Source organism: Nyctibius grandis, chromosome 5, assembly GCF_013368605.1.
Source record: "Nyctibius grandis isolate bNycGra1 chromosome 5, bNycGra1.pri, whole genome shotgun sequence".
Taxonomy (NCBI): domain Eukaryota; kingdom Metazoa; phylum Chordata; class Aves; order Nyctibiiformes; family Nyctibiidae; genus Nyctibius; species Nyctibius grandis.
The window spans coordinates 34,837,401-34,850,305 of record NC_090662.1 but is presented as its reverse complement, the minus strand read 5'-3'; the positions used below and the strand labels follow the sequence as shown (position 1 = coordinate 34,850,305).

Here is a 12,905-nt window from a genome sequence, read left to right as displayed (position 1 = left end):
CAGTGAAAGGCAAACGAGCCTGGAGGAAGGGGGTGGGGGAAGGAGCGAGGAATTATACATATTCTAACAATGTCTTCATTTCCCAGCAGCTCTACAACAAAAAGCTCTCCAGTGCTGAATCTGACCTCACTACAAACAGTAGCAGAAAACATGTCACACTGCAAGCACTTGCATGGTTTTCCTCTGCAAACAGGCTTCCCTTTGTTTAGCGTATTTTTAAGTACATGAGTGCACAGATCACCCACAGTATCAGGTAGCCTAGCACGGGAGAGGTGAGAGATGAGGCTAGGATTGCTTCCTTACATGAATATAAATTAATCTATCTGATCCACATATGCTAGTGAGCCACAGCTCATCCTCAGTCAGTTCATGTCCCTGACAGGCTAACTTGTCCCAAGCTCTCTAGAAATCATGCAGATGAAAGAGTCAGGCTGTGGTATAGGAATTACAGGACTGGGAAGTTAAAAAGGGATTTGCAAATCAAGTAGTAATGCCTGCCTTGGCTTAATTTAATTTATCATATTCTACTGCTGCTCCCCTCCATAGCAGCAAATCAGTATTGTACACAGAAGCAGTTACAGTGTGAGATACTACCTGATTCTACTGGAGCACCTGGTTAAAAATATGCTCAGTATCCTTCAGACTCTGACCTGCATACACTGAAACAAAGATAGGGATGAGTTTACAGATGAACACAGGATCTGGCAGCGAGCACACTAAGTCATTTCTCTGCTCTCCCTCTGCACTGTATCAGTGACGTTTCTCTAACAGCACAAGATGCAGCACTAGGCTCACTGCATTGCAACTCCCCAAGGAAACGCGCTCAGATCCTCCCAGGGATTATACTTTATCTGGCAAGCACCAGAGTAAAAAGTGAAAGCATTAGTTCATTTGCACCATGGTTGTTCACATCCACAGACACTCCAACTCAACAGCAGAGAAGATAACACATAAGGGGAAGAATTTCTCTAGAATCTCTTAAAAACCCCACCTTTGGGTTTGCTGATCATGTAAACAGCATTTATTACTATGCAACATTACTGCAAGGAATATTTTGAAAATGCATTCGCTCTAAAATAGGCATAGCCTCTTTTTTCCCTACACACATGCAGCCCTTTAAGAAATGTCGAATCCCCTTCATAGCACAACATGCACTTCTTATTCCCTGGCACAGAAAAGCAGACACTGACCTACTCCACTCTCTCCATTTTACACTTTCAGATCAGTTTGGCAATCCAGAGCTGGGGAGGGGGAAAGGGAGGAGAGGGAAATGTGCTGCTACACTTTTCCCTGTGCTGTTGCTGTAAGAAAACATGATGATGGGATTACGACTAACTATTGAACTAAAGGGAAGTGTTCCACCTAGAGACCATCTTCACCAGGCAAGGCAACGGGCAGGTTACCTGCAAATGGACACTCTTTTAGGATTGAATATGCCTGCTGGTTCTGTGGTAAAAAATGATGCTGAGGTATTGCCCCCAGCAGTAATTAACAATGTTAATCTTCTTCTTCCTCTCTATGGTGATAAAAAGAGTCATTTTTATATTTAATTAATGCAGAGGATCATTTTAGAAACTGGCTAATGAGGCTCTGATCACATTACCATGAAAATGTGCATTAACACCGCAACTGAGGAGGCTGCTTCATGTGTAGAGAATCCACTTTGTAATTAGCCCACTGTGAAATGAATCACGTCAGGAGGAACTCGGAGGGAACCAGTCGGCAATGGGCACTTAGCTGCTGCTGTGCCAATAGACCACCAACACTGTAAGCTGTTTTTTCTCCTCCGCACTGCCTGTCAGCAGCAGCACAGTCCAAAACTGCAAGCGTTCAGCCTCTGTCAATGGCAATGTGTCAAAGCCAGGACAAATTATAGAGAGGGAGAGAACAGATGCTGAAAGGCACTAAACTTTAGTATGCGAGGGTCTGCTGTACCAAGGGGAAAAAACAAACAAAAAGCTGCAAATCAAATACTGATTCAATAAGATCTGAGCAAAAATTATGGGCTATTATGGTAAGTGCTTGTTTCATCTTTTCTCATCTTATTCTGAAGGAGCTGTGAACGCGTTAGCAGCACACTGCTACACTGCTACTTACACTGCTACGATGCTGAGACACCAAAATATCTAGATGGGATTAAGATCTTTGTCTAGTAGTAAACAGAAATAACACACCCACAATGAATGAACAAGCAGCACACCTCACCCGTGGAAACCCTGTTGTACTCAGTACCTGTGTAAAGGTGACAAGCATGTTTCAGAATCATTTCAATTTTAATTAATTAACCTGAAAATTTAGCATACTTCTTGGCCAGCACAGACATGCCATAAAAACTTTTTTCCTTAACTTAGCAATACCTGAGATCACAGACCTAACGCTTTCAGAGGCAGCAGTGCAACTTATCTGAAATCAGTCTTATTACCAAAGCCAAGGGCTCCCTTAAAACATCACCGACACGGTTCAGTGAGACTGCTGCTATATGACTGACATCTTGGCAGAAGATGCACAAAAATGTTAAAAGAATCCCACAGGAAGTCATCTGAAGGGGGAGTGGCAAACGAGCCAAAAAAACAGGCACCCAAAATACTAATAATCACCCCCCTTCCCCCCACCCCAACAAGTTAGCTAGCAATTTTGCAAAGGAAAAAAAAAGGCAAAGCAAAACAAAAGCATCTCTACTTACTCTCCATAAAGAACACACATTTTTACTCTAGAGATGCTGGTAATATCCTCTGCACTCACCTGTGAAACTTCATAGAGCAGTTTGTAGTGCTCCTCTCTCTTCTGAAAAGTGCACAGATTGCAGCCCATCCTAATAAGCAACACAAGAGCAAAGCCTCTAATTTCCCCAGCACTGAAAGGCAAATGCACTGACAGGGAATCACCCTCCAGACTTGACTACTGTTTTTCATCAGTCACTCCAGCCCCGAAACACAGGCACACCACTGTTAGCTGGAAGCACAAGGCAGGGCAGTGTGTAGCAGCATGCTCTTCTTCCCTTTCCCTAACTATCTTACACTCACGTATACACACACAGAGTTTCGACTCAGTTCATGGCAACACTCCCCCTGTCTCTGCATCAGTGCACATGACTACACAGATTCTCGCTCATGAATATTAATAGTCCCTCATTGATTATTTATGACAGAATGTGTTAGTGGGGAGGGGTGTCATAGCTGCTGCTGATGACAGATGAATATTCACTAATTAAGAAGCAAATGTACTGTGGTTAAACAAAATTCACTTGTGTCAATACCATCTCTGTTTATTAAGGTTAGAGGGACTAAGCCTCACATATTTCACCCACACTTGCCTTAATTTTTACAGTAATTGTGAGACTAATTCATGAATGGGGGTGGGAAAGGCACAAGTCAAGTCTTATGTTAGGTCTCCACCTTGTGCAACAGGGATCACGGAATACATTTAAAACATTTGTAAGCATTTTAAGAGAGGGCTTGTGAAACCTGAGCTGATGCTGTTAAAAAATTTAAAGCAAAGAAAGAAGGAGAGAAAATTAACCCAGATGGCTATACTGCTAGCTTCACCTTTGACACTGCCAAATTTCGCCAAAATTCCAGTATACTCATAAAAGGCATGAGTCTATAACAACTCATCAGAGGCATCACGTGGAAATGCAGGTGTGCCTGATTTGCTGATTTTTACACATATACACACATCGCACTGTTTATTAAAGAATCTCTCATTCAAGTATCTTCTGGCATGTAAAACAGATTAATAGTAATTATTGCCCAAATTTCCAAGAAACTCAACAGATACACCCTCTTGAAGTCCTAGATATCAAAGCTTTTATTATAACACACCATTATATCTAATTTTACCATTTGTAAATTAGATTTTAATCGCTCCACAATTCTCAATGTGTGTCTAAAGGCAAGGATGCATTTAAAATTAAACCCACATGTTAAATGTTAAGGCCAATGGAAATCACATTTCATTCCAGGCAGACATTAATTCCTATATTGTATACCACGTAATCCATTGGTAGCTACACACGATAAAAAGCCCAACCCATGACAAACCAAGACAGAAATCAAAAACGTTGCTTTTGTTTCTTCAGTCCTTTCTCAGCAACTCTGCTAATCAAGAACTATGTCCTTGTTTCAAAGCATCTTTAATCTGGAGGGGATAGCAGGTGGGATCCAAAGCAGAAATAATTACTTGGAAACCAATGAAACCAGTTAGTTAAGATTGACACTGGGCCTAAAGAGTTGTAATTACTAGGCACTGATGTACAACCACTATTTTTTTTTTGGGTGCAGTTTCCTAAAAGTGCTTTGTCAAACATTTAAAATCGATAACAGGAAATGATTCTAATGAGCACTAATTGTTAACAAATTGGCTATGCATCTAGCAGCACCTCAAACATCACCCACACCAAGTAGCAAACAGACCAACAATCATGTGCTGTTTATCAGTCCTGCCTCTTGGGATGTAATAATCCGATTTTCTGGGCCTTAATTTTACCTAACAACCGGGATGAAAGCCAAGCAGAGAAATCTACAGGAAAAACTGGACCATTACTGCGAACTCTGCATATTAGTAAAGTTTGCTAGAACCTCTATGTAAATTACATATAGGTTGAGACTAGATCTTAATTAAATTTCTTCTCCTTTAATAAATGAGCAGAGTCAGAAGGAATCAAATAATGACCATTAACAGAGTAAGTTCTTCTCTTATCAGCTTCCAGCACTGTTCTGAAACATAACATTAATTTTCACTTGGTTGAAGAACCCAAGTAGGCAGGTTTGGTTCTGAACTTTCCCAAAGTCCAAGGGTTTCAAAGCCAAACCGCAAAGGTGGGTTCATCATTGTTAGAAAGAATCGGCCTCTGTTCTCCTCTTCCACACTCCCATGAAATACTGTTCATGCTGGGAGGTTTAAACCCATGAAGCAAACATCACCTCAGTCTTTGAAGGTTTCTATATTGTGAGGTACAGAAGGATTCTCAGATGTGTAAATTTTGAACTTAAGAAAGTCAGATCAATGAACTAGACAACAGTCATGCAAGGACAGCCATGCCACCTTTCAATTAAAGTGTTCTCTCCTTCCACTGACACAACTTCTTCCTCTGACACATACATAGTCTGAAATCCAAACCACATTCATGAAAAGAGCCTTGATTTACCCAGGAATATTTTTGATAGTCCCTTAAAATTAGTTCTTTAAAAAAGGAGGGGGGAAAGGATATATTACAACAGGAATCCAGTTATACAGGTACAAGAAACAAACAAACAATAAAACCCAAACAACCCCAACAGATAAAATAAGCAATGGAAAACTACAGTCAATCTTTCATCAGTTTCCCCTAAGAGTCTCTTTTTTCATTGCTCTTCCTCTGGTTCTTTTGTTTCCTTCTCTGAAGCCGACATAGGCTTCTCCATTCATTTATCAAGTGCCTGCCCTCTGTCCATACAGAGAGTAAAAGGGTTCTGTCTTCTGCTTCTGTGGCCACTAATGGGCACAGTCTGCAGAGCTGAATAGATTTATTAGAGAAGGAAAGGTGTACTTCCAGTTTCTTGAGATCCATCTAAATATGCTGCTTTGATTTTACATGTGGTCAAAATACCAAACTTTGTGCAGCACAGAATGACATTCAAGGCAAAACTTGATTGAACTAATGACTAAAATGAAATATATGATGTCCTTTGGTCAAGTTGAATTTGATGTTGGGGAGAAAGCAATCTCTTTCTTTCATTTCTTCTCTCCCTCCTCTTAATACCCCCTCCAACATCAAATCTGTAGCTAAAGGGACCAAAAAGGTATTAAAACATAATCAAGTAATTCTTATTCTACATATAATTCAACGGTATTTGAATAATTCAATGCTTTTCTTGATTGTGGAGTTCTCCATTTTCATCACCTACAATTTAATGTTACCATAAAGACTAAAATCATAATTTATAGTCAAACCAGGAATGCAATAATGCAAAGGGATGGAGTTTAATTTCAAGAGAGTTACAGCAAAATTTCTGTTAACATTTTCAAGCAAGGTGCCCTTGTTTAGGTCCCCTAATTCATTTTAAATATCTAGGAGATGACTTACACATTTGGTATATAGTTTCCTCATCAAGGTATAGAAGTGACTAATTATAAGCACCCATGCCTGAAAGTTTACCCTTGCAAAAAATTCAAGGCAATGACACTGCAAATTAAAGGCCACACACTCCTTTATATCTTCTTTATCACACAGCTAAAAGACATAATAAAATATAACATTCCTTTTAAGTGAGTATAGTGTAGTTGTTGGTCCAAACTCAGCGGTGAAACCCAAATTGTGGAATTCCGAGTTTCCTTTATATGCCCTTAAATTCACACTCTCCTCCTGAATTTACCAACCCCACTGAATTTACTCTGTAAATTTTGAAGAATTCCCAGAAATCAACTCACAGAACAGATGTCAATGCAATTTAGTGTCTCAGGGATGCATACCTGTAAGATGAAAATACCATAAGAAAAAGGGAGTTGGAGAAACCCTTTTCTTATCCCCACTGTCCTAAACAAAGGCTCAAACTCATAAGGCTTGACCTCAGTCTGGTCAGATCTTTTAGTTCATCGTGATAATTAGTGTTTTTAACACATCGCGATAATCAGCTGCTGGAATCAGGTGATTGTGTGCATCTGTCAGTTTGCATATTAGAAAAACGAGGAATTTTCCACACCTATGATTGCAGAGAAAAACTGAAAAACCTTCAGTAAATGTAACCTGAAGACTCAGAATTTACATACAAGCTAACCAGCTTGAAGTCTAAGATAACATAATGTGTATTACCCAATAGGCTAAATGAAGGTGCAAACTATGGAAGTAGAGAGTCATTGAATTGGGCTTAGTCTCCAATAAAATGGATTTTCACAGACATAAAAAACTGGAAAATTTAACGACACTCCCTACAAAAGACACATGAAAATCTAACTCAAGGTGAAAATGCACTATACATTTTCCACAAACATCAGAACACACTTACAAAATGCATGATTAAAAAAAGTAAGAATGTTTATCTACAACAAAATGTAACATTTGCAGGAACATTAATTTACGTTCATATGAAAGACACTTGGTTAAACTCATATCCTTTAGCACAGCCACTGAGACTTCATGCACTGCTGAAAGTTACAGCAAGAATAAGGGTGGTAGCAGAAAAGACAGGACGTGGAATTCCCATGTTCTGTATTTCCCAGGAGGATTGTAATTTATCTGAAGACTATCCAGGTCTACCTGATTGTAAATCAAGTGGGCTTCATACGTGGAATCTTCCATTGGGCTCAGATGCCTCCTGGAAGGTAGGGAGCACCTACAACATCATGACACAAGTCCAGTCTATTGATTTTTTTTTTCCATCCATGGTTAAATTGACACAGATCTATGGGATTCCTGGACCAAAATGTAACTACATGTCTAGAGAGAAATGGAAAGCAAGCACATGAGGAACCTTCTCTGCCATGATTGCTTACAACACAAGAGCTACTTTTGTCCCTTTTGTTCTACACAGGAAAACAAAACAAAAAAAATCAAATGAACCCCCGTTTATCTACCACTCCCATGTGAATGGGCTGGATAGCTTTCTTTGAGAAAAGTACCATTCCTTTACAAGGTCTACTGGTGAAACTTCAGACTGCTCAGATACCTTTTTTTTCTCTTTTCTTTCTCAAACTTTCATCCAGGATATTCTTTTCTGAGCTTTTTTACTCTGAAAGGCTTCTTTATAATTTCTTAAACTGCTGCCATAATCAATTACAGAAGCGTTGCAGAACACCAAATGATGTCTATACTGAACTTTAAGGCCTTAGGAATACATAAAGACATCAAGTGGATGGTGTCAGTTAAATTGAGAATATCGGTCAATCCTGGCCCTAAGAGTCTTCTCTAAACTAAGGACTTTGTTAACAAATTCTAAAAGAAATTGGACTTTCTCTTGACTTTCTCTACCTCATCAGTTAATTATAAGGAAACTACCTGACACACCTTTTTTTTTTTTAACCATGTGATCATGCGAAACAAGACTGATAGCTCTTTACTGCACTAGAGAGTTTCAACACTATGGAGTGTACAGAGTAGAATTGCTCATAAATAAGCTTGAAAGGGAATGATGGAATTTTATTCAGGATAGCCAAACCTAAAATGGCTGAACAGAGTTGTAAAAAAACCTCTTATTATAGATAAATTGGGATATGAAGTCCCATGTCAATAAACATAAAATAATGCACTTAGGGAACATTGCAAAAATATCCAGAGTTGTGGTCTCTAAAGTATTTATTTCTACTCAGAAAATAGATCTGGACTTGTGGATAGTTTCCTTGAACTACAGATTCAATGCTTAACCACAGTAAGAAGTCAAGCAAAAAGTGAGGAACTTTAGGAAAAGATTGACAACAGAGCAGAAACTATCATCATGAAACTGCACAAACCCCAGCGATACCCACATTTGAATACAGTCAGCAGTCCTGGTCTTTCCATCTCTAAATCATTTAATGGAAATGGAAGAGCTAAGAAGAATAGATGAGAAACACAGATGTGTAATAGTTCACTTTCCCTGCGTCTTTCATCTTAATCTATATTTTTTTCCCTCATACGGAAGCCATTCCTTCTCACATTACACAATGAAATAATTAGACAATGCACTCAAAGCAACAAAAGGAAGCCTGGATTTTTTTTCCAAGTAATTTGACTGTGAAACTCATTACCAAAACTCACTGGAAGCAAAAAGCAGAAAAGGGTTCAAAAAGATATTAGACAACTTTACAACAGATAACTGTCAGTAGTCATCTGCCTGCTTAGGAAGCCCATAATTCATCAACTCCTGGGAGCTATGAGAGAGAGCACAGCAGCGAGATTTCTCTCCATGCATCCCCTTGCTGATAGCTTGCCTAGGTTTTATTGTTGGCCTCTTCAGAAATCTAATATTGGCAATATGATCCCTTTACTAATTCAATTCTAAAGCTCCAAATTCACCAGTTCTTTTACAAAAAGCTGGAATATGTACTAAACTGAAAGTTCCTTAGTTAATTTTAGCTGGTAATACACCATACAGTCCAACTGTGTTACAAGGCTTTATTAATGATCACATAATGACTTTGGACTTCAAACTTGTTTATAAAAGTACACTTTATTATTGTCCTCACTGGTTTCAAAGCTTTTCAAGCTACAACTGTTAAAAAAAAAAAATCACAATTTTTCCCCACACCTGAAGATTAAATCTGAGCTTATTTTTTACATCCACATGGGAAAGAAAGACCGTCTGGAACTGAGATACTACACGCCAAGTTCAGGACCAGACCAAACAAAGGCAAATATCAATGAATGCCTCAATGAGAAACTGAGCTCACAGTACAAAACTCTAATTCAAATGCTGAAGCAGCAGGAACTGGTTCAGAGGATGAGAGCAGTGGTGAGGGCTCCTTGGCTCTGTTCTTTCCTTTGATACCTGTGTCATTAGAAAAGCTCTTCCTTTTTACATTCTTAAAAAATAAGTAACACCTGTCTTGCAAGAGCATTAATTCAATGAACCTTATAAGACTTTTCAGGGCTTTTCAAAGAACGTATTATGGGGCTGTTACACCCATCCAAGCTCCCCCTCGCAGTCTCCAGCACTCAAATGTAATTAAAATGTCATGTGGTTTCTTAATTAAAAGTTTCAAGTAATACTCATGGTGTGCTAATAAGTATAAAAGTACAAAAGAAAAAATTACTCATGACTTGAGAAAGTCCCTTGCTAAAAATGACAAACACAGTTAATTGAGGGATTAGAAAAAATAAACAAGAGATACACTTAGGCCAGGGCGATGGTTGAACATATCATCACAGCGTGGCTAAAATATGCTAGTTAGAGGTAGATTGGACTATTGCCTTTTTGGTTGCCTTCCAGTTTAAGTACCATTAGCTGGATAAATCTATAAGAGTAGTTTTGGCACATGTGAGTGTTTCAAAAGTGAGGTAAGATGCTGAGAAGAGTAGCCTGTCATGAATAACGCACTACCATTACAGTGCTCTTCACTTTCAAAGCTCATACGATTGACAATCTGAAAGAACTGTTGAGGGATATGTGCAATATAATAGATTATTCTGTCTTGCCTTGTATAAATGGCCTACTGTGCCCTAGAAAAGCATTCTGGGATTAGGGAAGTTTTCAGGGCCTTGAATGGATTTTCATGGTATTGAAGCTCAAAAGGAGACTTGTACCAAATCAGGCCATAAAAGCAGCTTCTTTCCTCCTTTGCCAAAGCATAAAGATGTTGTAATGTAACTGTCAGAAGTTCATGTTACTATAGGAAAAAATAATTTTGCAACACAGAAATGACCTAAGTCTTTAAAGGAGTAGTGAGGCAGAGGGGAGTTGGTTGTTTTTGTGTAACTAATCATGACTTCATCACCCTAAAATTAGTATTAAGTGGTGTATGTGATTGAACCTCAAATCTGGCTCCTAACACAACCCTGATAGAATGATGGATGCAGGAGCGGCACCACATGATGCTGCAGGAGGAACTGGCCACACCACTCCCATGTCTGACAGCTGGCTAGTTTGATTTAAAATTACAAATTGAACTGAAATCAACTCTGTGTGTTGACAGACATTATCTGACTACCATAAAAACACCATTAATTCTGCTGTAGTCAGCAAATGCTTTGTAATGATCTAAAACTAATGCGGCTCCCCCTCCTATAAAATCCCCACAGCGTCAAAGGTTTGCTTTGTACAATGTTTGGGCTTTCTAAAGCTTAAAATCACTGCCAGCGCACCTGCTTTCTAGAAGATCATTAGGTAAAAATCCCAACAAAGCCCAATCAACCTGGCTTTAGTTACCTTACCGTCTGCTCTAGAAGAAAATTAATGTTATTAGATGTGTCTTTCTCGGAAAATTGCTGGTGTTTGGTTACCATGCCAGCTGTCTGGGAGGTGTGTGGGTCTGCTGGTCGCTGACCCAGCTGGCTGCCTGGGCAGAGCCCGGTCCCAGCCCCCGTGCCAGCTACTCCGCCAGTAGCTCCGAGACCCCGTAGCACACCAGACCTCAGCCTTGCCAGCACGTTGCCCCAAACCCCAGCTCCCTGCAACGCTCACCCAGGCCATCGTGAAACAGCAACACCAGGTCTAAACTCAGGTATAAGGAGTTAGGAAGAAAAATGATAGAAAGAGTGAAAAAACTCCTGTAGAGGCACATAGATGGAGACAAATGAAACCCGATTAATGATGCCTCCTTTTCTTCTATTTTGATGTCTTGTGGAAAAGAAATTAGCATAGCAAACCCTGCTTTATCTCTGAACGAAATTTCAGATCCTTAGTCTGTAATCTGCTCTTTCCTCCTGGAATAAAAAGTCAAACCCAAGAGCTTATCAGCTTCAGAGGGGAGATTTATCACATGCCAGTGGTTTCCAGGGGTGGGTGCCTGCCTGGCATTTGCTGCCCGACCGCAGGGACCCCTCTGCTGCACAGCCTCTGCTCAGCTGCTGCCTCCCCTGTGCTCCACTTCAGCGTTACTGCAGCATGCCAGGGCTTCTGGTTCATCTGAGCCCTCTGGTCTGGGGCATTTAAAACACTTTTTGAATATAGCTTCCTAAAATAGCCAAAGGACAAAGTACAGCAGAGGAAAAGCATTCGATCACATTACATTCAAAGAATGGTGCAAATTAAAGTGAAGTGCTTAACTAGTATTTGGCACAAAAACCACCTGAAACCCTACAAACACCAAAATCACTTAAAGGAAACCTTCAGGTGGGAAGCAGGAGTTGTAGAGGCATGGGTCTCATTCACTTTACCAAGACGGATGCAGTTAAAAACCCCCAGTATGTTCTGAAGATGAACCCCTTAGCACCCTTCTTCATCGGTAAGTATTAATAGATGAAATAATAGCAACACTAGTGCAATTCATCTGGGATGAAAATCCTTCCCAGATAAACTTTCACACACTGAAAATACTATCTCCCTGAAGTTTTGCATTTTGGATTTCAAAATATGCTCCTCTTGAAATACACACCCGAGCTCCCTAGTGTATTTTGGTTGTCAATATCAGTCATAAATAAAGATAAAGCAGAGTCTAGAACAGAGAAATACAATCATAAATGAAACGGAAATCTCCTGCTCAAAGAATCTCTGCTTTGTAATTCTCCCCTGATGTTCTCTGCAGTTCTAGGGCTGGGAAAAGGATGATCTCTAAAGGTGGCTTCCAACCCAAACGATTCTGTGATTCTGTGATGTATCTGAACATATTTACTTACTAGGAAATGTCCCCTCTCCTTTGTCCAACATTGCAGTGAGTGCCCTTGGTACCCTTATATTTTACCAAAAGCAAACAATGCTATTTCTTAAAAATAAAATAGAATTATATCCTTGCAGCATAGATATTTTCGTACACATTGTTTGGAGTTCTCTGTCTCAAAAAGTTCAAGGCCATTTGCACAACCTTTGTCAGCTCCTCCAGTAAGCCAGATCCCCTACTTATATTTGTAAGAGTGTAAAGATGCTCACAGACAGACACATACCTTCCCTGTGCCCCTGCACTTACCCATTCACTTGCCCACTCAGACCAAAGCACTCTGCTGTAATACAAAAATGGATAAACCTAATCTCATATACTCCAGAGACAACTTCAGTACTACCAAAATCATTTAACCTCAAAAGGAAAACAACGGGCTTCAGGACAGGCAGGCATCTCCTGTGGCTAAATCTGTCCAGGTTTCTATTTGTCCAAAAGAAGTGAGCCCCCACATTTTCAACTTCTTGTCTTCAGAGAGGAGAGAAAGATGCTCTCATTTACCACAGGGGAGGAAGTGACATCTGTGAAAAATGAATTTACTTATCAGGCTTCAAACTACAGGTGGTATATATGCAAGTGTGTACACTGGAGGGAAAAGCAGCACATTTCCAAAACTCATTTACATTTCATTTTTACAGAAT

At 39.7% G+C, this 12,905-nt stretch overlaps 1 protein-coding gene across 3 annotated transcripts in view; it reads right to left on the bottom strand.

Annotated features, from left to right (window-relative positions):
- The window catches only part of PDZRN4 (PDZ domain containing ring finger 4), a 277,467-nt gene that overhangs the window by 113,796 nt on the left and 150,766 nt on the right, over nucleotides 1-12,905 (bottom strand). The window contains exon 1 of one of the 3 annotated variants that reach the window (XM_068401592.1): nucleotides 2,743-2,811. The exons of the other annotated variants lie outside the window; for them this stretch is intronic. Within the exon in view, the coding sequence (XP_068257693.1) occupies nucleotides 2,743-2,811 (69 nt within the window). Of the gene's footprint in view, nucleotides 1-2,742; nucleotides 2,812-12,905 lie in introns of those variants that run through there. 3 annotated transcript variants of the gene reach the window in all.